General features: G+C 46.6%; 1 protein-coding gene across 1 annotated transcript; it reads left to right on the plus strand.

Annotated features, from left to right (window-relative positions):
* Nucleotides 1–1,655: 1,655 nt before the first annotated feature.
* On the plus strand, nucleotides 1,656–10,614 carry LOC126525688 (uncharacterized). The gene is made up of 3 exons (XM_055067639.1): nucleotides 1,656–2,997; nucleotides 7,160–8,081; nucleotides 10,005–10,614. Exons 1-3 carry the CDS (start codon nucleotides 2,159–2,161, stop codon nucleotides 10,431–10,433), a joined length of 2,190 nt encoding a protein of 729 aa, XP_054923614.1. The 5' UTR covers nucleotides 1,656–2,158; the 3' UTR covers nucleotides 10,434–10,614.
* The last annotated feature ends 15,143 nt before the right edge of the window (nucleotides 10,615–25,757 follow it).

A 25,757-nucleotide genomic window follows, 5' to 3' on the forward strand; every position in this document is an offset into this window, starting at 1 on the left:
ACCCATCTGGTTAACCTCCCTGTCTTTCCCCTTTCTTCTGTCTCGCCTCTCCCTCTCTCTCTCTCTGTTTCCTTATAAGCGTGTTGGTCTTGTTCTTTTCCTCGACGTACAAGTTGTGGTAGGCGGCTACGCAGGCAATGTGGCTGACAACGAAGGAGCGGACATTTATAGATCGACATCTTAACAAGGAAATAGAGAAAACGCCGCCGGAAGTGGAGAACAATTTCGTGTGTTTTGAATGACGCAGTTATCAGTCGAACCGCGTGACGCAGCCACTTATGCTTATGTGTTTATGTGAGTATTTTTCGAACCTTTCAAGGTGGACGCAGTACGTCTAGAATCGCAGCGCCATCCGCTCTACGCGGTTGTACGGGACTGGCGGCCACGCATCGTTTCGCAACTTTCCAAATAACAATACGAGTCGGTTTTGGCACTTCAGTTGGTAGAGCAGCAAACGATAGACTCGAAAGAACCGTGATTTTACCGCAAATATATATTTCTCTATAATTCTTCCAGAGCTAATTCAACAGACGCTGCTATAGTCGGATACAACTGAAATCTGCAGTGAAGCCCCGCTCACGCCCTCATAACCACCCACCACTATTCCTCCGCAAGGCTGCAAATAATTCGTACTTCAGACTTCTTAACCAACTAAGGTGCTAACCACAATAACCTCGCCTGTTATAGTGGAATGGCGAAAGCCTAATTCTTTTATTGAACCGAAATAAGATGCTTGCTTCGCTGCAACTATTTATTGCGAAGTTTCACTTCAGTTGGCAGTGAAGTTTCATGAGTAAAACGGTCTGAGCAGTGAAATGAATTGTACTGCAGAAATGCTCTGTGTTAAATGCTCAGACTCCATGCACTTCGTCCATATTTGTTGCACACCTCACTGCTTCTGCAGATGAAACGACTCCTCAAGAACAGCAGATGCTCCGGAGGTATCAAGTACGGCGCTATTTTGACAAGGCCGCATGAGGACGATTTTGTTTGCTTCTGTGATTGGCTTACGCAGTAGCACAACCCCGCGCGGTCCATGTGCCTCTTTGCCAACTCCTGTTTCTTTTTTAAGTTGTATTCTACTCTAGTAATCTTTATTTTACACTTTCGCTTCCTTACTTGTTCTTGACAGTGTTCTTCCAGCGCTTCTTTCCTGCACGAGTACATTTGACGCGGTTCCTTCCTTGCCAAGTAAAGGAGAGGTGTTCTTCACAGGCGTACCAGTGAGGTACCCCTTATTTCATTTCCATTTTGCGGGTTCACGCGTCTTTATGGCGAATGGTGGGCGTTGTTCACATTTGTACTAGGAAAGATACCCCCCTCATTTGCATAAAAAACTGACCTTGGGTTACCCCCCTCCCCCAAAAAACATCCTGTGTACGTGCCTGTTTACTGCTATGGAGTTTAGGTGGCTAAGTAAATTGCTGATTTGCGATGCATTTATAACGCAGAAACAATGATCTCTTCTGATGATTTCTACAGAATACTGTTACCTATATATCTATGGTCATTTGCCTCGAAATAAACACTGCTGCAATTCAGCGCCAGCGTGTACCACGGGATTATGTGTCCTAGACTCTTTTTGTGCTATAAACTTCACCAATGTGTAGGATGTGGCGTTGTGCGGAAACAGTCGGAAAAATATTGGATGTTTGTTTTCCCACCCGAAGTTTACATTAGTCTATCGCAAACACAAGGTAGCAGCAATCTGCACCGACTCCTTATTAAAGTGCTACGCTGGCGATTTCTCACCAAGTCAAGGCAATCAAATATTTAGGTTCCCGAGACGCCCCTGTCACGCGCCTTTTTCGTACAGTTGTTCTGGAAATTCGAAAATCATCTTAAGTAAAAAAGAAATTCGCGGTCCGTTTGCGAGCTCCACGTAGGATGGCAAAATTTGCAGAGATGTTCACAGCAGCGTATCCTAACCGCGCACTCGTTGAAGACTCGTTTAAGTCTATCGCAGTTGAAAGCATGCCCCTTTCTACAACCATCTCTTAATTTGCCCATTAATTTCTTTTTCTCTCTCCGGCGCAGATGACACCCATTCAAGAGTTCAAGCACCTCCTCGGTGTGGAAGCACGGCCATCATGTTGAGCTGCCACCTACAAGTTCCACGTGAAAAATAAAATAGTCACGCGCTACAACGAAGCACAAAATGGAACCCCGCAGCCTGTGTGTCCCGTGCACCAAGACCCCCGACGAGAGATGCCAATTGCTTCAGCACCGAGAAGCCATTAACGAAGTGCTCCTTGGCGCGGGACTAGAACTGTGCGAGGACGTCCGACAGGTCGGTGGGGCCCGCCTGGCAGTGACTCCGATTTCCGCCTGCAAGTACCAACTCTGGGATTCACCAGACGACTGGGTGAGAAGCGCGGCGCTCATTCTCGCCAGTGATCTGCTCACTTGTCACTCGCGTTGTTTCACTGCTTTGGAAATATACTCCACGGCTGGCTGCACCAGTCAGGCGCTATACGCACTCAGCAAGAGTGCCGCCTTGAAAAGCTTGACTGTCTGCTTAGTGGATGACGAGTCTCGCCACCGCACTCACCATGCTGTTTTCGGATTCGTCCACGCTCTGCCATCACTCGAAGAGCTCGTCTTCAAAACCGAGAGCGATACGCGCTACTCGACGATTAAATTTGGCCACGGCCATCTTCTGGGACGCGCTCTCAGAAACCTCACCACGCTTGATGTGAGGGCTCTGGAAATGAGCACATATAACGCGGTGCAGTTGGTCAAGGCGCTCATAGAGAACCGCACCGTCGCTGATCTAGCTGTCGGAGGCTGCGTGTACAGAGCCGGCTTCAACGGCACGCCCGGGGAAGTGTTTGCCCGTTACCTTACCACTAGTGCCGCCACCCTGAAGAAGCTCACGCTAAGCGACGGCCCGGTTTGCGATGACCTCGTTCTCTGGAAGACACTCATCCCAGCGTTCTGTGAAATGATCACCTTGGAAGAACTGAATCTGGACTTATCCATCGGATATGAAATCTTGTAAGTAACCGTTCGACTTTACTTACTTTACGCTTAAAGGGCAACTCCGGTAATTTTTCGACGTCGACGGATCTGAATGAAATTTGCTGAGTGCGTTCTTCTGCATTTCCCGTAAAATACTGAAACAATTTGACTCGACAGTTGCGCATATTCGTTTACAAATTAATTTCGTTCATTTCCTCGTACCACCTACCTTGCCTGCTCCTCCGCTACTGGCCACATTGTGTTATGACGTAAAACGTGGTATACGCAGGGCATGCTGCGAATGGATGACAGACGACAGGGTCGAGGAGTGAGCTATAGTGATAGTGAGCTAATGTTTGGCTTGAGAAGTTGCTGTCGCGAAAAGTTAGGTTCTGCGTGGGTGGGCAAGAGAAAAGAGGCACGTGGTGTTGCGTTGTCGGCAGCACGAACTTCAGCCCTCGCCGTCCGCACACACAGATTGACCCGACGCCGATCGGGTTCTGCTGCGGTTAAGCCCATACGTCGCCGACCCGAGTTCGTGCGTCTGCTGATGGCCAACCTTATCTGAAGCTAATTAAGCAATTAGGACGAAAAACAACTGCTTCTGTAGTTCAGTTTTGACGATACGGATTTGAGATAAACCCTTCCACGTTTCGTACTGTGCACACTCAAACAACTAGAAGTGACGACACAGCGTGCGTTGCTGTTCTCGAATGGCAGCCAGTCGCTCTCGCCGGCTCTTCCCTTAATTAAACGAGACTACGTACATGGACGTATTTTATCGTGTTACTTGTTATGCTGGCTCATTATTTAGCATCCGAACTCCACTGTTTGTCACGTATCCCAAATATTCAGCAAGTAGAGGCCCCTTCGATACAGCATGCAGCGTAAGGACCCACCTCGTTCAGCTGTCAGCGGTGTCAATACTGGCATCGCGGCGTTTCCTCGAGAAAACTACGCGCTCTCTAAATGAATGACCGTACGCTCAACATCCTAATTTATGTCTACTTTACGGAACACATTGCTTGTGTACATTAAGACAATACGAAGAGTGATAAGTAGGCAGCATAACAGCGCTCCCGTTCCATGGTCTCCCGCTCGCTGTTTTCGAAGGTGTGTGGTCGCTCATATCAGCGCGACACTGAGTGATGCAGCAGTGCTTAAATGCACGAAATCTCGTGTTTTGACATGTTCTGACATTACCTGATATCACAAGTGAACAGCTAGCATTGTATCTCAAGAGAACAACGAGCGGTCGCTGTACCTGCCGATGTAAACAAATGAACCATCGGTGCTTTGAACTGTCAGCGGCGTTCCTGCGGGATACAAGCCCGGAAAGACGTGTTCCACATCTTATATTCGAAGGGCTTATCTGTGAAGAGATAAAACACATAAAATAGCAAGTAGCACGTATAAAATCAGTGGTTAGGGCTACCCTTGGTCTTCATGTCCCAGCGTGATACGTCGCACATGGGCGCTGGCTCCCTATTGGTTTGAACCAATGATGGAATGTGTGAGCGCGACTAAACGAGGACGTAGAAAGAATCAGACACACAAGGACAGCGATGTCTCAGGTTGTCTGCTTCTTTCTACTTCCTTGTTGAGTCACGCTTAGATATTCTATCACTGTTAATTTAGTTCATAAGCGAACTTTTACGACTTTATATGGCCGCTCAATCGTAAGACCTTTCTTCGTAAGATCTTTTCATCGGCCGAGGAGGATAGGGCGCACGGAGATACTCTCCTCCTCTCTGACCTGGGCAATCCGGCGCGGCGATGCTTGAAAGTATTGCTGTCGCGTGCTGCGGAATGATTTCGAGATGTTTTAGTGGTACTTTGTGAAATTTACGCGATGTCCGTTCATATAAGGTCGTTAGGGAAGCTTTTCGGAGCATCGGTAACTACAAAAGGTGGTAATATATCTTGGGGGCGCAATAATGTGACGCGCTTTATCAGCCGCGGTGTACGCACATTATCGGTCGCGGTGTGTGTGTGTGTGTTGTGAACTATTTTGCTTATATCGGTTTTAATTCAACAAAGAAAGCCGGTGTCTCTCTATTAGCAGCATGAAATGGTAAATCTGCTCACTATCTGATCGCTTGGTGTAGGGAGTAAAACATAAAGCGTAAGAGCGCATGCTCGTGCACGGCCAACCTAAGGCAACCACGAAACACCTAAGCGGCAGGCGCTATCAAATATTTGTGATACACCGGCATCGTTCTCGCGCATTTCAAGTCTAGTAGGCTTGAAATTACTGTGTCTACGCTAGCCTTCCTGCATGAGGTCGATCGCGCTGCTCAACACAGCGATCACTGCGGTTGGTGAACCAGCACGATACAAATGTAAGCTGTGCGCTTCGGCATTGCCTTTTTGGCCTGTATACAGCCATGATATATGAGAGGGATCGCATAAAAATGAGGCGATGCCTATTTTTGAGGACAAAATTTCCGTAATACGTGTGAGTGAGTCGTAGAGAACGGAACGAACACATCCGAAGAAAAAATTCGGTTATCATCCTCTTTGTCCAAAAAGCAAGAGAAGACGAGCTAACGCCGCAATATGACCTCGCATAGTCACGCCGCACAACGTTTATAAATATATAACCACTGATGTCGTATGCTTGGACCATGCAGAATATAGAACAAAGATAACTGTAATCCAACATATACCACTGCTTAGGACGCTCGCGCAGTTAGTAAACAGTCCCTTTGCTGGACAAGCTTAATTCAGACTGTAAGGTATGCTGCTATTACTTGCCAAAACTATTTTATTCAGGGGCGGAAACTTCATCCATCGAACCAAGTAGTCACGCATTGTAATCTGCAGCGAACAGTTCGAACGCTTGTCAAAGTACAACTTCACAGCTCCTATCGTAGCAGAACGGTACCCACGCTGTTACGATCGTCGCGTATGTTTCATAGCTCCTAAACCGAAGCTTAGAAATGGAGGATAATACTGCAATAAGATGACATTAGTGATTAGAACATTCAGAAATACACAATTGATCTCCGACGCTGATTGTAGGCTCAAAAATGCGCGCACACATCGCGCTGCGTGTTTCGTCCACGTCAACGCCAGCACAAATTCCGCCCATGACGCCTTAAGCCACTTCAGCACGTCTCAGAGAACCGTTTACCACGTAGAAGACGCACGTCATACTAAACAGACCGCACGACCGCGAAAACAAACGCCAGAACCTACCGCCGAACGTATACCTCCCATGCAAAAGACCGCTTTCACCCAAGCCAGTATGGCGCTGCTCATAGGCAGCGCCACTGCGTTCACAATATGGCGGCGCCTACGAAAAAACGGTCTATAGCTATCTACTAGTTTTCTATCGCTAACGGTGCTTCGCCTTTCGGGCGGAATTGTGACGTTCTTTCTAAGAATCAAATACATGCAGACAAGTGGTATTTTTTTTCGTGTTACAATGCAATGCAATTATCTTTTTATTATCAGTGGCTTGGTACAAGTTACAGAATTATAACGAGGAGTCATAGGGCTTAGTATAGTATGTCCCGTGGGAGTCGCATTTCGTGCACTACACATTGTGAACCTCCGCAAAGCAAAGCGGAGACTTTCAGGTCACGTGCTGGGCACTGCACGGGAGGAATGAATGATAGTGTGCAGATACCATCGACGATGTTTGTCAATGTAAGCAAATAGCCTGACAGAAGGAGCGAGCGAACGAGTGACAGCCCCCCACCCCTCTCCCCCATTCGCGGCCCTCATCTTAGCTTGTTTGCCCGAGTTAGCGTGTTCAGTGGTGTAGCTTTTGCTGTTATAATATTGTGTTGCGACTTCGATTTCGCCCATGTCGCACTTTCAATCTCTTCAGCGCGCCCCTTGCGATTCTTAAGCGTGCATGAAAATGGTGCGCCTAGTACATACGCCCTTCATCGCCAAATAGTTGCGAAATCAAGTCCGCCTTTGTCACCCGTGTACATCATCGCCACTTTACTCACAGCCCAATACGCTTCTTATGACGCTTATGTTGGAAGTGCCATCTGCTGTAGTTGCGGGAATAGCTTCTAGTCATCATGCGCTTGTCTATCAAGCAACTCTGTCCTGCCCACGTCTACATCTCGGCTAATCTGTAAATAATATAATTCATGTTCGCTTCTTCATAAGCCAACAATCTGCTTGATTTGCGTTTGTACAAGCTTCTAAAGCCTCTCTTTTGACGCGTCTTTTTCAGCCCCGAAGTGACCGCTCTCTTAGCCGAAGTGGTTCTTCACTGCCCAACCATACGACTCCTCCAGCTACCTCGGCAAGGACAATCCTGCCGCGGCCAGTTCCTGAATGGTGACCGAGATCCACGATATAACGTGGCGCATTGGATGAGAGCGTGGCTCAAAGCTCTGCGGACGACCTACAGTTTGCTCGAGCTGCGCCTCAGTTTGCCAGACATGGACAAAGTGGAGTGTCGAGCTTTATTACAAGCTGTCGCTAACAACAAGGCATTGAAGAAGGTGGTACTCCAAGAAGTGCCGCTGATCACGAATACCGAAGGCAGCGCCGATCTGATGGTCCTCTCCAAAACTATCCAGGAGCTCAGCCTCGGCGACCGCGTTCGCCTCATGAACCTTTCTGTGACCTATCGGAACGCGCCCAAGATATTGGCATCCACAAAACCTTCCACCGTGAACTTCGACAACCTCCGCATCGAATTCAGCGCCCAACACGACCTGGAACCTTTAAAGGCATGCTGCGAGGTGCTCTCCCGCCGCGGCACCACAACGTCGTTCAACGTCTGCTGCGGTTTGATGAGTCTCGCTGCGTTCGACAACTTGTTGGATTGGTTAGCCAAGTCGTCCACGCTGACCCACGCGGAAATTTTCCCTTGTGATCACGCAGGGATAGTGGATTTCTGCGGTCACTGCGTTGTCATGTACGACCGGGTGGTCTCGGCGCTGGCGAGGAACGCCAGCATCGCTAGAGTAAGTTTTGTTGGCCCCGTCCAGGTACAATCGACACACCTTGAGGCTCTCTGGTACTGCGCTCGTAAGCATCGAAATCTCATCGGGATCAGCCTGCCTCCAACTTGGAGGGACATCGACACGTGCATCCGACTTTACAGAGATTCGCCGAACATGAACCTCTACGTGGACTGGATGAGGGTAAGGTCCATCGTTCTACGATTTATTTTTGTTTTTGTTTTTTGGTGCAGCAAATGTACGAAAACTAGAGACATGCTTGCGATTCTACCGCCATGTTTCAGGTGCGACGGCTCATGCACGGGAGGAACATGATTCCAGTCAATCTGCATTTATCTGGCGGGTAGAAACAATAAACCAGAGAGATAAATGCAAATGATTCTATAACGGAATTTCCAGTCGAAACCGCAGTGCTGGTGCGAGTGGCGGTAGGATGTGAGGCTCAACAAAGAGCAGTTTCTAAAGAATAATTTCCGAAGGGGGCTCTGTGACCATGATGGGTGAGAACGTAAGAATGTACATGGTCCACCTCGAGGTCAATTTGCGTAGATGCTCCAGCCAATTAGGCTCGCTTAGGAAAAACTGGTTTTAATGTAGGATCCAATATTCGTCATATCGGATTGTTACATATCGGAGTGATGGCCTATATGGCTTTTGCAATAGGGAAGTGCGACAATTTGCAGTGATTTGCGTGGGTGCAGAGACATTACCTTGCTTTGCTTAGAAAAAGTAATTGCTTTGAAATTTAGCAAAATGAAACATAATAATTAGATCGGAAAAACGCCTGAAGCCATGAAGATTGACATTACACTAATCCGCACGTACCTATGATTCCATGGTAGCTGAAAAGCAGAAGCTTCCTCCTGCGAGTTTGGTGGGAAACTCTGCCGCAATGCATTCCGTCGGGAGGAACTAGTGAGCGAACTCTCTGTAGTCTGTATTCATTACTTTGCCTTCTTTCTAGTCTTACAAATGCTTCGTTCGTTGAAGCCCTTATGTTCGAGCTATTGCGGAAGTACAACTTTCCAACTCAGCAACACCGTTATGTCTGGCATCGCGTTAAGCGGTATCGGCTGTGTTATATCTAACGAACAATTACTTGAGGACAACTTACCTGCTTAACGGGCAACTGACATGACATCCTAAACTACTCCTTTTTTTCCCGATTACATGAATGTTCTGAAAATTCCAGTGAGAAAAGTGAAAAGCCTTGTTTCCGAGTGAATAATTTAAGAAGAGTTTCTTTTCTACTGCCAATTCTGTTTCTATTCCCAGAAGGATAGTGTGCTGTGACGTCATCATACAGTACGCGGAAGAAAGCCACTGTGACGCTTTGACGGATGCTCGGTCGTCCGCTATGCTGCTACATCGGCTCTCCCAATGAGCAGCAGCATAGCGGACAACCGAGCGAGCCGGAGCGAGTGTCGAAACGTCGCAATCTCCTGCTCTAAGCTTACCGCCTTCTGCGTCATGAAGTCACAACACCGCAGAAACGAAACTAGAACTCAGTGCAGAAAAGCTCCTGTATAATAAATTATTAGGGCCGCAGTGAGGCCTGCCTGTATAAAATGTTTTTAGATTGTGTTCACATGGCACATTCCAGCTGTGCTCTTTTGGTTGGCTTGGGATTAGGCGTTACATATTCTGAAGAACGAAAGAGTGAAATAGTGAGTCTGTCGTTTTCCCTCGTTGGTCTAGGAAATACTTATGTCAAACCAACTCGTTCCAGAGCATAGTTCTTCTATCTCGATAACCTTGACCACTGACGCCATGGTTGGCGTGTTTTACCAGCTAGCAGCGGAATGCACAAAGCTTTTCGTTAGTAAGTACAGTATGGCATGGGCCAACCGCTTTGCTTAGGCTTAGACTGGCCGATGCTCTTAAGAATAGTTCTAGCGTAATAACATTCCTCTTAATACGGCCCTATGTTGGGCCGAATATGGCTTCCAAAGTGTCAACGGTGTTTTACTGCACATGCCACTGCGGAGCCTTAGAGATCGGCCTCCATTAATGTTGAGGGAGCCTTCGCAGCGAAGTGCGATGTCGACGCGAGCTATTCGTGCCCACGTTCATTGCTGTTCTCTACAAAATTTTGAACACTCGCAGGAGCTGCAGCGGCTCATGCTCAAGAACGCCGCTCGAATAAGTGTGGCGGCCAGGTTCGTGTTGGGCGAGGACATCCGCAAGGGTGCCAGACTCATCGAACGCCTGCACGAGCATCCTCGGTTGCTGGAACTGGTGCGGGAAGGAGCATCGGTCACCGACGCCGAGGCCCAGGAGATGGCCCAGCGAGCCATGGAGAGGGTGCGGGACTGCAGCCTTCGCGACTACATGAGGCTCACCGGCGTGATCAAGGAGAAAGTGGAGCGCCTTGACACCGACTCCAGAGAAGTCCACCTCGTGAACTTGCCGGCAGACTTCTGGCTCATGGTGCGCCGATGCCTGAAGATAACGCACGTTGTTATCCCGCGCGGAGTCCAAGTCTGGGAGGGCTTGCCCCCCGTAGAATCTCTGTTTAGTATGAGGCTTGCATGAGCCCCCCTTCTCTCGCTCATTTCCTTCATCCCCCCGCCCCATAAAATATTGTTGCAGCGCCACTCGCTGCCCATACCGACCTATCTTCTTTCAATGGGTGCTGCCCTTGGCTATATAACGGAAGCGCGCTTGCCTGCACAGCAAACACCGTATGCACGCACTAAACGAGAAATAAAAGCATTATTATTGACCGGCAATAGCGTCGTTATGTTTGCCTTCTTTATGTAGAAATATCATAATAAAATATGTCACGCGAACGATTACCACTTCACTTCTCCAAATAGATCAAAGATGGCAACATTTCTAACTTTTCAATCAACAGCTAACACTTCCAGGGCGTGCTCGACGGGCATGCAGGACTCACCGGACGTACATTACGAGGACTTATCTTCCAAAAGCTGATGGAAGATGCTACGATTTCTTGCCCCTTAGTCAGGCCGAGCACAGACAAAATACCTCGGAAACCATGGGTGTGTGGAAGAAGAAGAACATTTTTTGTATTCATTCGTGAAAATAAAAGCACAGTAACAAGATATACAGAAGGAAGTCCCAAAGCTCAAGGCTGTAGGGGGACCTCCTGTTCTAATTAGAAATATCAAAACAAATTAGGTTAGAGCAAATGCAGCAACGTTGTAAAGTTGTGTTCAAATAATTACACAGGACAGCAAAAGAACTGAAACATTATATAATAGTACACAGAATTGCGGTTTGAACAAATAAAAGGTAACAACACAATTCAGGTTTATGCAAATACAGCAAAGAGGTAGAATTGTTAACATGTATTAATGCAAGATAACAAGTAAACTAAGAACATGGCATAACGCTGTACATAATTACATCTTGTACTGAATTAAAAACAAAACCAATCAGGGGAAGTAAAATTAGCCAAGAGGCACTGTTCTAACATAAACTGACACAAGGAAACAAGTGGACTGAGATATAGTGAAATGTTAAAGAGATATAACGGTTTACACATAATAAAGCAAACACAACATGTTAAATTACATCACAGCATTCACAAGTTGAGTAAATATGAGAATAAATGCTTTTTAAAGCTGCCTATACTAGGAGACAGCTTTATGTCCGTTGGAATACAGTTCCAGTAAGACATCGCTGTGAACGCTGAAGTGAATTTACCAAAATTAGTTCTGATTTTAGATAATATGAAGTTGTTAGCTAATGCAAATCGAGTTTTATTATGATTAGCAAGTTGTTCAGTGTTAAAGATTATTTGGGGAATGTTTGAGTGAAGGGAATTATAGACATGGATTGCCATGTTTAATTGAAATAGTTTATGAATTGTGAGAATGCGATGTTCTTGCAAAAGAGCAGATGCACTACATCGGGGTGACTGGAAAGTAATAATGCGGATGGCCTGGTTCTGGACGTATTGTAAAGGAACAAGATGAGAGCTATATGTGTTGCCCCAAGTCGTAATGCATTAGGTGAAGTGACTGTGAATGAATGCATGATAAAGAGAAAGCAAGGTAGACTAAAGTATGGACGTGCTTTTATAAGAATCCGGATACCATATCCAATTTTTTGCTTTAGATGTGAAATATGGGTAATGTACTTTAAGTTGGAATCAAGGACAACTCCCAAAAAACGACAATGACTAGAAGGTTGGATGGGATAACTTTCGATAGCTATGGTTGGAATATTTATTACCTTCTTTTGAGTGGGGTGAAACAGCATGAAGACTGTTTTACCAGGGTTAATTTCTAAAGAGTTACGACGACACCAGCGAATAATGCTTTCCGAATCAGTATTGAGCTTAGAAGTTAGGCTATTAATACAGGTACCAGCAGTTAGAATCGTAGTGTCGTCCGCATAGAGATAAGGTTCACAATGCGAAAGATGGGCAGTTAGGTCTTTAATGTAGATAGTGAAGAGTAATGGGCCTAATATAGACCCCTGAGGAACTCCCCTATCAATTAAGTTGAAGTTAGAAAGGTGATTACAAATGCTAACAGCCTGCTGTCTGTTAGTTAAATAATCGTGAACAAAAGCGAGCGCCGGTCCTACTGCACCGATTGCGATTAATTTAGTAATTAAAATATTATGAAGAATTGAATCAAACGCTTTGGTGAGGTCAATAAACACTGCTCCAGCATATTTACCTTCGTCAATGTGGTGCTTAATTCGATCAGTGAATGAAAGAAGCGCAAGATTAGTAGAGTAACCTGCACGAAAGCCAAACTGCGTGGTGCAAATAATGTCAAATTTTGTTAGATACTTAGTTAGACGCTTTTCAAAGCATTTCTCTATAATTTTGCTGGTGAACTATGCATATCTGACATTACTGACACTGTTTATTTTACCATTGACACTTTTTCGTGTAAATACCGATTTAGGTGATATCAAGCTGTTTAAACAAAACCGAGTGTTTCGTAGAGATAGATCTATAGGAGACACGAGGTGTCAGCGCCAAAGAAGCGGAGACAAAGGGAACCCCTGCGGACTTCACAAGGTGGTGTTAGATTCTACTTGTCGCGCCTGGGAGGGATAGACTATGGAGCTGTCAGAGAGGAATGTACGAAGTAAGACATAGAGGTTGGCAGGGCAGTGTCGATCCCTGAAAAAATCAGAGGCTATGGTTGACTGGTATTAACGCAGGTAATTTCAGGAATCTCCACGACGAGCGCGTTTCGGGTCACGATAATCTTCGATAATTATCGTGAATCACGGTAATCTAGATAGTTCATGTTCTACCACCGTTTGCAATCGTGTCCGCGATGTTCTCCAGAGAACTAGTAATGCTGATCTAATATCCGCCGAAAATGCGTGTAGCTGCTTTTAGTTGTAACTTCCAAAGGCACGGCGAGTGGTTGACCAAGATATATTGAAAGAATAAGGCGCTTGAGAAGAAATGATGGTTCGTTGCCAGGTTAAGGAAAGATGTGACATTTGGTTATTAAAGGTACGTTTTCCTTACTTCACGGAAATTTATACCTTTTTTTTCGAGCAGTCAATGTATGCCTCGCATACCATCACATGCATATAGGCACCAACTAAGACAGGCTTCGAGCGCCCTCCGTAGTTTTCAAGGAGTCGGGAGGGGGGATGCAGAGTTCCGCCTCCCCGCGCCCAACTTTATCATTGTCAGGCCTCTGTTGCCCACGTATGACGATATTTTAGGTTCATCCTAACTTTTCACTTGTTCATTTCTTTCAATTGACTAAAATCTTGTTGCAGTATTGTACGCACGAGCGGGCTCCAGTGTTTTATGCAATACAATTCTCATTTTGCGCCAATGCTGATAATATTGGGAAAATCCCATTGAAAAAGAATTAATCAAAGTAATCTTCATTTGTAACGGTATACTGGCAACTTCTACGTAGAGGATGAATATCTTGCTAAGCGTTCACATTCTTTCCAACACTGCGCTGCGAGTTTTTACAGCGAACGAACTAGTGTGGCTAGCTAGGACCACTCCAGAAGTGTATATGCTTGTTTTGATGGTGTCCCAGCTGGAAGAACTAGATCATTCAAGGAATATATATTTAGACCTTATATAACGAGCTGATAAGCTAGTTAGCAATTCATGACGTAGTTATATGTACGCTATTAAAAAAAACATGGACACACCCAAAGAAGCGCTGAATTTTTTGTGTCCGTATGTTTTTAGTTGCGCTGGCTATATAACTATGCTAAAGTGAGAGAGAATGTGGGGGCGTATTAGAGATAACACACAGAATAACATTTTAATTGTGCTGGTTAATTATTGGGTAAATCCCAATTACTAAGTCTTTGTGCCTTCTGTTTCTGTTTCGCTGTGTATGGGCGTGATTTTAAATTATAGGGGTCTTTACGTGCCAAAACCACTTTCTGATTATGAGGCACGCCATAATGGAGGATTCCGGAAATTTCGGCCACTTGGGGTTCTTTAACGTGCACCTAAATGTAAGCACATGGGTGTTTTAGCATTTCGCCCCCATCGAAATGTGGCTGCTGTGACTGGGATTCGATCCCGCGACCTCGTGCTCAGCAGCCTAACACCGTAGCCATTGAGCAACCACGGCGGGTCGGGGCGTTATCAAAACGCTCACAAAGTTACACGTGCAAGGAGAATGACCCAATGGTTCAAAACTTCCCACCCACCGTGGTTGTTTAGCGGCTGTGATATTGAACTGCTAAGCAAGAGGTCACGGGATCGAATCCCGGCCACGGCAGCCGCATTTCGATAGGGGCGAAATGCGATAACCCCCGTGTACTTACCTTTAGGTGCACGTTAAAGAACCCCATGTGGCCGAAGTTTCTGGAGTTCCCCACGACGGCGTGCCTCATAATCAGAAAGTGGTTTTTGCATGTAAAACCCCATAATTTAATTTTTTTTTTAATTTCAAGACTTCCCATATCACTACGTCTACGGCTGCAGAACTTGCGGCTCTCAGTCGTGCGCTTCGTGTGATCAGTACAGTGCCCTGGAAAATGCGCACTATTCTGTGATTCAAGATCGGCCTCCCGATGTGGGCAGTCGTTTTTCCGACTTGGAGCTCACAATCAACTGACGTGCGAAATTGTAAAACTTATCCAACACTTGTGAGCGAAGGGCTACGACACCTCCTTTCAATGGACACCACACAATTACGGTATCTCAAGAAATTATGACGCACATAAGGCAGCTCGGGCGTCAGACCAAGAACACCGCTGCGTCCCCGTTCCACTCTCAAGGACAGACGCTACGATACAACTACGCATTAAATACGCACAGTTTCGTTAGCGGAGTGGAATTCCGCACTTTCAAAGTGCACCAGTTCATTTTCCTTGAGCTATGTACTCGAAGACACCAACAGAGACGAAACAAACAGCGCTTGTAAAAAGGACACGAAGTGACACGGGGGAGCGCGAACTATACCAACCGCTTCATTGTTCGATCAAAAGGTAGTTTTAAAAGAACCCAACGACGCAATCCGAATGCGCGAACTATGTTTATGACCAATACCCTCAGATCGCGCTCTCAACTTTCAGCTCGTAACTATTCTATTAATGCATTATGTGCGTGTATGCGTCCATAGGGCAAGAATGTCTAGCAACATTGTAAGCATGACTGAAGGCGTGCTCACGCTGTTGCCTTTTTCTTCTTCTATTTCTAAAGGGCCTCTGATTTCCCTGGTCACTGTTGGTTTCCTTTAGCTACGACAGTCATCTTGTCAAAGTTAAGCGTGTATTTGCACGTTCTACAATGCATGGCCAGAATGCTGGATGTCGTTGAGACAGCATCCCGTTTCTCCACGTTTATCTTGCCAAATGTAAGCGGAATCTTCTACACCTCATTACACCCACAGTACGTACTTCTGCGCACATTTTACGCTAGCTTTTTTTTGCGCGTGCTTTTATCCGAGTTCCTGTGCATGCGCAGACCTATATAAACTTGATCGGCGCTGAAAAGAGTACTGCTACATACCTTTCTGCCACCTTTTGAGACAGTACGCGTCAAAGGTTGGGGACGTAAGGCACAATAACAGTTCGCTTATGTTTATCCTTATTCTGTTTGTCAAACTTCCTCGGCCGTGTGATTCCGGTATCATTTGCTCGCGGATTTTGATAATCATGCTAAGATCGAAGGTACCCATTTTCCGTTAGTTTATCAATCTTTGTGTTCAGGCTATCTTGACTACGCTATAGCAGGATTTCTAAATTGCTTGCTCGATAACCAATTTTCCTATTCCTTTTTTTTATAACCCTGTAGAATGGTTCAAATCGTAGCGTAAGTTTTTTTTTTTCTCCTCTCGTTTTACATGGCCAACATGTGTGGCCACGTCGTAGGCCTATAGGTCCAGGAATTGTGTTCTCAAAGCTTCTTGTAGTTCGTGCGTGAAAGTGGGGCCATCGTGCGCCTCCTGGAACTTGTTCACCACAGCCTTGACACTAATATGACTAAGCTTGCTATACTCGGTACGTACAAGATAACCACCAACATATCGGAAGCAACGGTTTACACTCGCAACCTTGAGCATTTCTGTCAATCACCTGTCTCCAGCCGCAAGATATAAATCCCACAGCACCGGTGCTGAGCACGATACACGTGGCAATTTCTTCTTTCTGAAAAAAAAAAAAATATCCGTGCTCATATTCGATATACGCTGAGTTTATGTACGCTATTTCTAAATACGTAAAAGAAGGTTCACAAACTATTTTCAAACGTCTTGAAACCTTGCCTATCCGTACAGCTTGACGCACTCATCAACCGTCTTGATTGCAGCCTCTTTCGGTATGTAGTAATATAGTAGGTCTGTGACGTGGAAAGGAAAACGCTGGATTGGCGGAGACATTCTGGGGAAGTTGACGACTTGCTCCGAGTTAAATTTTCGGTTCTTTGTTTTTTTTTTGGAAGGGATCGTCAACCGGTTGCAAAAGACAGGCTTGGAGATATTCAGCGAGGGCCCATTGCCAGCTTCCTCTATATATATCTGCGCATACATATCTGCAACATACACATCTGCGCATATGTTCTGTGTTGTTACACCCTGCGACGAGTCAATGTGAGCGGTCGAACCACTTAGACTGTGATTCAGATATACTGTGATCCAGAAGACAGGGATCCAGATACGTATATTACTGTTTGTTAATTTATGACGGATTCTCGCTTTTCTTTAATTCCACCATACTTACAGTTTGTGCGTGCCATAGAGCGTTATTAGAGAAAACTGTGCTCGCATAAGTGCTCATTTGTAGGTCATTTTGTTCTCTCACGAAAACGCGCCGATGCCATCGCTCACACGGCGTTGGTATAAATTAGCGAGGCGGTTGTTTACGCTGCTGTATACCTAATACACCGTCTCTTTTCTTTTTTTTTGCCGCTTGACGCAGAGACAAACTGTGCATCTCTGAAATGCAGAAATGTGTCGGCGAAGCAACACATACAGGCCCACCCATATACGTAGCGAATGCCACCGACAGCCTACAGATACGGTGACGTACAGATTTTGGCACAGCGCTGTGTCGCCGCTTATTGTGTAGGCGCCGAACGATGTGGCGGAGTTGATTTCAAATCGCTAAGGACAGAACTAAACTATCAAAGTACTTTCCTTCGTCCTGACTTCTTACATTTCAGTTCAGGTCCGCCGGTAGAGGGTGCACGAACTCGACGGCGCTAGGTTTAAAGGTACATCATCATCATCATCAGCAGCCTGGTTACGCCCACTGCAGGGCAAAGGCCTCTCCCATACTTCTCCAACTGCCCCGGTCATGTACTAATTGTGGCCATGTTGACCCTCCAAACTTCCTAATCTCATCTGCCCACCTAACTTTCTGTCGCCCCCTGCTACTCTTCCCTTCCCTCGGAATCCAGTCCGTAACCCTTAATGACCATCGGTTATCTTCCCTCCTCATTACATGTCCTGCCCATGCCCATTTCTTTTTCTTGATTTCAACTAAGATGTCATTAACGCGCGTTTGTTCCCTCACCCAATCTGCTCTTTTCTTATCCCTTAATGTTACACCTATCATTCTTCTTTCCATAGCTCGTTGCGTCATCCTCAATTTAAGTAGAACCCTTTTCGTAAGCCTCGAGGTTTCTGCCCCGTACGTGAGTACTGGTAAGACACAGCTGTTATAAACTTTTCTCTTCAGGGATAATGGCAACCTGCTGTTCATGATCTCAGAATGCCTGCCAAACGCACCCCAGCCCATTCTTATTCTTCTGATTATTTCACTCTCATGATCCGGATCAGCAGTCACTACCTGTCCTAAGTAGATGTATTCCCTTACCACTTCCAGTGCCTCGCTACCTATCGTAAACTGCTGTTCCCTTCCGAGACTGTTAAACATTACTTTAGTTTTTTGCAGATTAATTTTTAGTCCCACCCTTCTGCTCTACCTCCTTAAAGGTACACTAAAGGTTAATATTAAGTCAACCTGTACTGTTGAAATATCATTCCAGAAACCTCGAAACGCTTGTTTCATGCGAAGAAGAGACTTATTTTAAGAGAAAATGCGTTCTGAAGCGTCCGCGTACCTCTAGCGCAGTTCAAATCGCCCGCCCTCCGATCGAGCAGTGGTGACGTCATGGTCTCACAGTGACGTTGCGCCGTCGGTGAGTAAAACGGCGCACGCAGACGGCGCTACGGCTTTTCTGCACAAAACGCAAACGCGCGGCCAGAAACAGAGCCAAGACAGAGCCGACAGCGGCGCGAAAGCGGAACTATGGTGGCTAGCGGAAGGGAAAGCGCGTGACGATAAGCTGGTTCTTTATTTTATGACGCCAATTTTGACGCTCGTTGCAATGGACCACCCTGACAACGACACATTGGCTCGCGATGCTGGGCTCGACTTCAGCGATTTAAGCCCTGATGAACGTGACCTGCTGCTGAGGGCTCGCGCTGCCGGCGTCGTTGCGTACTGCTACGATGGCAACTATATGTCATGGCTGTACATATTCGCACATTTGTAGCCAAATGCCGTTTGAAAACACATTTGAATGAAAACACATTTGAACACAAATGCACATTTGAAAACCAAATGCCGCACTCACCGCCCTATCTTCGACCTGCAGTTGTTCTTGCGCTTCAGAGAATGCAGGCAAGACCGACGTACAGCGCTACGGGAAAGCATTGCTTTGAAAGGCACTCCACACGGCTTCAGTAAGTCGGCGTTGAACTCGTAATCCTCTGGACGAAAGTGCAGCGAGCCCACTATGCGATTTTTCGGCTCTTTACCATCGCGCTGTGGCAGAGGTAAGACAGTAAACCACTTCGAACGGTGAGGTTCACTCGTTGACACACAGTGATAAGTAACGTTGGATTCGCCATTCTGAAGTGTGGTACGTCGCCAAATTTAGAACCAATTATGGAAATCAAATGTTAAAATTTCAATTGCCTACACTTCGAAAACATAATAAAAAAGAATAAGACTGACATATCTAGTACATCGCCAAAATAACTGCGTTTAATGTTTGTATAATGATGTGATACGATGATTTTCTATTTCTTTGACTGCTGTATAATCCTGTTTTCAAGTGACGTTTTATAACTCCTGTAAGTATTTTCCTCTTAGTAGGTTGTACTCCCTTAGTCGCACGCTTTTATGCTTTCCAGTGGGATATGGGGTCAGAGCTCCTCAAGCTGTTTTTACAGACTTTACCTGTCCTCCTCGTAACTTTTTGTTGTTGCGGAACAAAATTCAATTCAATTCAATTCAACTGCCTTGACCAAGTTCCGCGGACCGTTCGCGCATCGCACGACATCACATGGACGTGGCATTCTCGCTGCTTGTCCAAATGCAAGTTTCGCGAGCCAGCAGAACCAGCGCAGCACGACGCGATAACGAAACAACTGAAACTCCAACGCGTGCGCGGCGCAGAGTCGAGCGAAAACGAAAACTTTCGGCCACCCATACTACTGAAGGGTAACGTCAAAATGTTATTTTTTCTTAGAAACGAACAGAAGTAGACAAGTAGCATTTTCTTCCATCTTATAACCTAATGAAATGATCTTTTTAATACGAGTAGTTGAGTACTAGTGACATAAATTATGATGAGGAGTGCCTTCCTCATCGAACTAGTACCAGAATGTCGCTGGGGGGTTTCAAATCGTGTCATGCATTTACCTCAATTTCTTGGTTACTAAAGCTATGTTCGCGATTATATTCACGCCTTAGACGTTCTAGAGCATTGCTTTATCACTCTAACTTGACTTCATAGTAACCTTTACCCCTTACCTTCATTGAACACGATCGACATGAGCTCTAACTTCATGGGCATGGCTTGAGAGGGTTAACGCTTGTGCATTTCAACTTGGTAGGCGTGTTTGACTCATTTTGAGCAAGATTAATTTTATATACAAGCAAAAACGCTGTCGCTATCCAGTTGTCGGTGGTCGGCACGCCGATTTTTCCAGTGCCGTCGACCAGAGAGCCCGTCGCAGTACAACTCGCGCTCGTCGGTTGCGTCGTTGTCGACTTGGTATGATAATGTGGTTTCAGTGACGCACAATAGTCTATCAATTATTGGCGTGAATGTCTTGCATTTCGTATCGGCCAAGTACGTGAACTACGATCAAGTACGTCTCGTATCGGCTTAAACGAGTACGTGAAGTCGGGCACGCGCTGCCACCGCCAGCAAGTAAGGACCGACGCTGCAAGAAGACTTCGACAGCAACGTGACGTATTTAAGTGTCGCCCAAGTCTAACACGCGGGTTTTTCTTTAAATTTGCTAGCCATCAATGAAAGACGGCCACTACCCGGCTCACGGTGGAGTCCGGACAACTCAGACGATTCTGCTTTCTACTGTAAAGTGGAGCTGCGGTCTTACGCTACGCACGCTTTCGGCACCGCACCGACGTCGAGTTACCAGTAGAGTTTCAAAGCAGTACACGGCACGAGCGTTTGCAGCAGCGAGCGTCCGAACGCATTTTTATTTTCGGAAGAATTTCCGAAGCGCGGCCACGAGCGCGACCCCTCTAAAACGTTTCGCGACTAATCCGCTAGGGCAGGTGCATGCTCCATGGCGCCATGAAAAAAAGGCGGATTGTCGTCATATCCGGCAGCTAGTTTTCTTTGTTTTTACTTTTTCTTTCTCCCCGCTTCACCTCCACTCTCGAACTCATGTGCGCGCCGACAGCGTTCCCCCGCTCGTCTCCGCGGTGGCGCGAACCCGTTCTGGGGCCGGCTAAAAAGGCGTGACGTCCTCCAACACTGCTCGCTTTAAGGCTGTTCGTTGAGCGCAGTACGGCAGTAACTGTGTCTCCAAGGTATCCCGGCTGTTGCTCTGCTCGACAACTTTTTCGAGAAACATTCCTGGGGAGGGCTGTGTTTCGGCGTACGTGCCACTGCAGGTGCGCCCCCTGGCGTTCAGCTGGCTGGCTGCATGCGCGGTGAATCCGTGGCAAATCTGTCAGCACTTGACAAGAGCAACAAGGCGACCCTCGATACAAAGCTTGATGGGAGGCATTTAGATTGGCGCCTCTCCTTCCAGTGGCGAAAGGGGGACAATCGGAACCTGGTGCGCATGCAGGCCACGTGACTTTGTGCCATGACTTCAACCTGACTGCCACTCGGCCGTCACTCGCCCTGCGTCTTCGTGTGTGTGTGGTAGACCACTGGATAGACCTGATCGCTACTCGTGAAAGGTGAGCGTTGGAATTTATTCTCTATCGTGTTTTTCGATGTCGCATAAAATATCATGAACGTTTATGTTGTATTTTATTGCGCTCGGCATTTTAAAAAGAAAGAGAGCAGCTTTCACAAAAAGTTCGGATGCCATGCCTTACTAATACTTAAAAGCGACACATATCTTTGTGCCCCAAACAGCGCAGCCATGCAAGGTTATTTGGCACCACAAGAACAATATTTCATTAGCTTTTTTTTTTGGTCTTAATGACTGAGATATTAGTGCTAATTATTTGGCTAGAAGACGCAATGTGTAATTGATGTTTATCACGCATTAGCCGGCAAGCCACGTTTAGTTTCCGTTATGAGACATAACTACAACTATGCTGCGCCATAAGGGATTTAAGGAAGGATTTTGCACCTTTAGACGTGCAATACCCTTTCTTTACAGAAGGGAAGAAGCACGAAAATTTCCTATTGGGCGCCGAAATATATTTTTTTCCGTCTGGAATGAAAATGGGAATCTAGATGACAGCCGTTTTCGCGGCGGGAAAGCGAGGAGCTGACCTCACTATCATGTCATTCTGTATGTATCACTATGTGACGTCATCTTATCTGAGCGCGGTCCAGAGACAACCGAGAAGAGTGCTTCGCTCTGGCCCAAACCGGGCGCTTAGTTACGACGACCGCGATGATAGCCGCACCAATACCCACCCCACGAATTTCCCTACCGTGGGATGAATACTACGACACGATCCGTGGCGTAACCGTTGACTCCTAAATATAGCTATAGCCAGATGAAGACGCACTTCGTAATACGGCACCTGTTCTATCCTCCGACGAAGCCGAGATAGCTACAAAACGAAATCAGCCGCCACGTAAACGAGTGCCAGCTGTTTGTGCTGAAAATATTTGCTCGTTTTCACACTCGCGCTGTCTCCGGCGACGCAGTTCACGCTCGCCCATTTGAGATGAAAAAAAAAAGCATAATTCTTCCGCTGCTTTTCCACCCGCACCATGACCAGCCATCGGTTACAAAGGACCACGGCTTCAGGGCTAGCGGAGACAAGGCAGCTGCCATGCCACGCTTCCACAGGGACAATGCTAGTAGAGAAACTTCCGGGAACGCGCGGGTGGTGGTCCTCGCCGATGGGGTGCGTATCGTACTGCCGCGCACTATGACCCCTCTCTTCAGCACAATGGCTTTGGTCGCGAAAAGTGCTTCACCCACCCCACACCTTACCTTTCGCGAGCAGAGAGCCCTGCGCAAGCGGCATGGGCGCTGCCTTCGTCTCCGCTACTGAAGCCGCGGAGCACTGCTAGTCCTCCTCTTGCGGCCTGAATGAAGGTCGAGTTGTGTCTATTCGATCCAGACGGCCTGTCCGCTGAAAACTGGCAGCAAGCTAAAGAGAAGTTTGAAACCAGGATTCAGGAATTCGGCGCGTTCTCATGTCCATTGACGGCTCGAGCGACAATTCTTCGCTCACTTCTGTTTTCCTTCCTTACGTACGTGGCATGAGTTACTCCTGTTCCAACTTGAACCAAGCTTATATGGAAAGGTACAACAGGTTGTGTAGCTCGGCAAGGGTTTATGTTGCCCAAGAATAACGGAGGACTTGGAATTCCCGACCTCGGTATCGTGGCTACAGCACTACACGTCAGGTTGACCCAGGTTGCTCTTAACTCAGATATGCTCCTGACTCGAAGCTTTACTTCCTTTTTCTTAGTACTTGACTCCGTTTGTTTTCGCAAAGCACATTTTCCCACTGTGTGCCTCACTCAGGTTTCCCGTCCGCCATTTATGAGGCGGCTGCCAACTCTGGTATGCCTCCGCAAGGTTCACCCCGCCATCGACGTAGTTTTCAATTCGAATCCAAGAATTAATCGACGTCCTCCCTCCCAGTTCTCCCCCCGCATTGCCAAAGGTATGATCTGTCCATCCACAGACCAAGCTTGAGGCTCATTAGGGCCAGTTTCCTCGACGCTAGGCGAGCTAAGTTCATGTGCCGCCTCGCGCGAGGGTGCCTGCCGTTGAGTTACAGGCCCCTTCACAGCCATCCCGGCTCGTGGAGTGTGCCCTTTTTGTGGCGGTCGTGAGGATTGGGTTCATGTCTTTACGCAGTGTTTGCTTCCCGCAGCTCTTCTCCAACGGATTGCTAGCCTTTTTAGTCTCCCCGCTGCTCCATATCAGACTGTTTGATTTTGCACCCTTCGCCTAAGCAGGCGATCAACCAGTTCGTGCTTCTTGTCGAGCGCTAAACACCAAGTTTGGTTGGCACGCTGTGATGCGGTTTTCGGGGGGCGGGCGCCGGGCCTTTACGAAGTATTTGCAAAAGCACAGTAGGAGGTCTGGTTACATCTCACCCGGGAGCGCCATCATTTGGGCGACAAAAAGTTTCTTGAAGTGTCGGGTCGTCCTGCCGTGATTTTTGAAGTCAGGTGGAAAGGTCTCCATTAAGTTATGATGCATGCTAGCTCGACTTGGTCGTGTGTGCCAGTCAATCCACGGGGTTTTGTTAGGCTCAGTGCAACTCAGCGCCGGAACTGGTCATGGCGCAACCCCGTGTGGTCGCGCTGCTCCGCGGATGGCCTTGGTGGTTTTGCGGATGGCCTTGACGATTTTGCTTGCTTCTGTGATTGGCTGGTGCAGTAACACAATCCCGCATGGTCCGTGTGCTTTGGTTGCCAACTGCTGTTTTTTTTTAAACTTATTCTCCTATAGTAATCTTTATTTTACACTTTCGCTTGCTTACTTGTTTTTGGCTGTATTCTTCCTACTCTTCTTTCCGGCGCGAGTCCATTTGACTTGGTTCCTTGTTTGCCAAGATAAAGAGAGGTATATCTCACATTCGTACCTGTGAGACACACTTTATTTTATTCCCCTTTCAAGGGTTTATGCGTCTTTATATCGAATGGCGGGCGTTATTCACATGTGTACTAGTAAGGGTACCTCCCTCATTTGCATAGAAAACTTACCTTGGTTGCCCCCCCCCCCCCCCCGATACAACAAATCCTGGGTACGTGCCTGTCCACTTCTATGGCGTTTAGGTGGCTGATTAGATTATTGACTTGCGATGTATTTATAACGCAGAAACAATGATTTTTGTGATGATTTCTGCAGAATACTGTTGCCTATATATGTGTTTTTTTTTTGCTCGAAATAAACACTGTTGCAATTCCGAGCTTGTGTGTACCACGTCATTCTGTGTCCTAGACACTTTGTGGTGTGCTACAAACTTCACCAATGTGTAGGATGTAGCGTTGTACGAAAACAGTAAACAAAATATAAGATTACTGCAGATTGTTTCAGTTAATCTATCTATGGCAAACACAAGGAAGCAGCAATATCCACCGACTCCTTAAAGGGCTACTCGGGCGATTCCTCATCATGTTAAGGCTATGGAATATTTAGGTTCCCGAAACGCCTCTGTCACGCGTTTTGTTCCTACAGTTGTTGCGGAAATTCAAAAATCATTTTAAGAAAACAAAAAATTTCGCAATCCGCTCGCGAGCTCCACGCAGGACAGAAAAATTTGGCAGAGATGTTCACAGTAGTCTATAATATCCACGGACTGGTTGGCTACCAGTTTTGACGAAGCAGCCCACCAGCATTGGTCCAACCATGGCCCAATGCTGGCAGAAATTGGTACCAATGTTGGACCAATGTTGGCATATTGGCAAAGTGCAACCCAATCCAATGCTGGCCCAACGTTAAAGCCAAGATTGGACCAATGTTATGCCAATGCAGCAGCCATTGTGCTGCCAGCGTAGGACCAGCGTTAAAGCCAAGATTGGACCAATGTTATGCCAATGCAGCAGCCATCGTAGGACCAGCGTTAAAGCCAAGATTGGACCAATGTTATGCCAATGCAGCAGCCATCGTGCTGCCAGCGTAGGACCAGTGTTGATCCATATCGTTGCCATATTAATGCCAGCTTTGAGCCAATGCCCTTTGCATGACGAATATTCTAGATACGCTGGCTTTAGAGCACGTACACATTCTTACCGCAAACCTTTAGCTAGCGGCATTTTTTGTAGCGATTGTCCCCTTACCGTCTTCCTCAATAGTAGCTAGGAAAGCTCGACAAAAAGATGTCAAGAAGCAGAAGTCATAAATGCTTGCAAATAATAATAAAAGAATACTGAAATTGACGTTTATGACAGTTTATTTGCGAATAAGTTTTCACAAACAGGCATTTTCCGTAGACCTAGATGGGTGACGCTCGGTTATCTTCAAACAGTTTATTTACAGGCACTGCCCTCAGGATAGGAAC

The sequence above is a fragment of the Dermacentor andersoni genome, chromosome 8 (assembly GCF_023375885.2).
Source record: "Dermacentor andersoni chromosome 8, qqDerAnde1_hic_scaffold, whole genome shotgun sequence".
NCBI lineage: Eukaryota > Metazoa > Arthropoda > Arachnida > Ixodida > Ixodidae > Dermacentor > Dermacentor andersoni.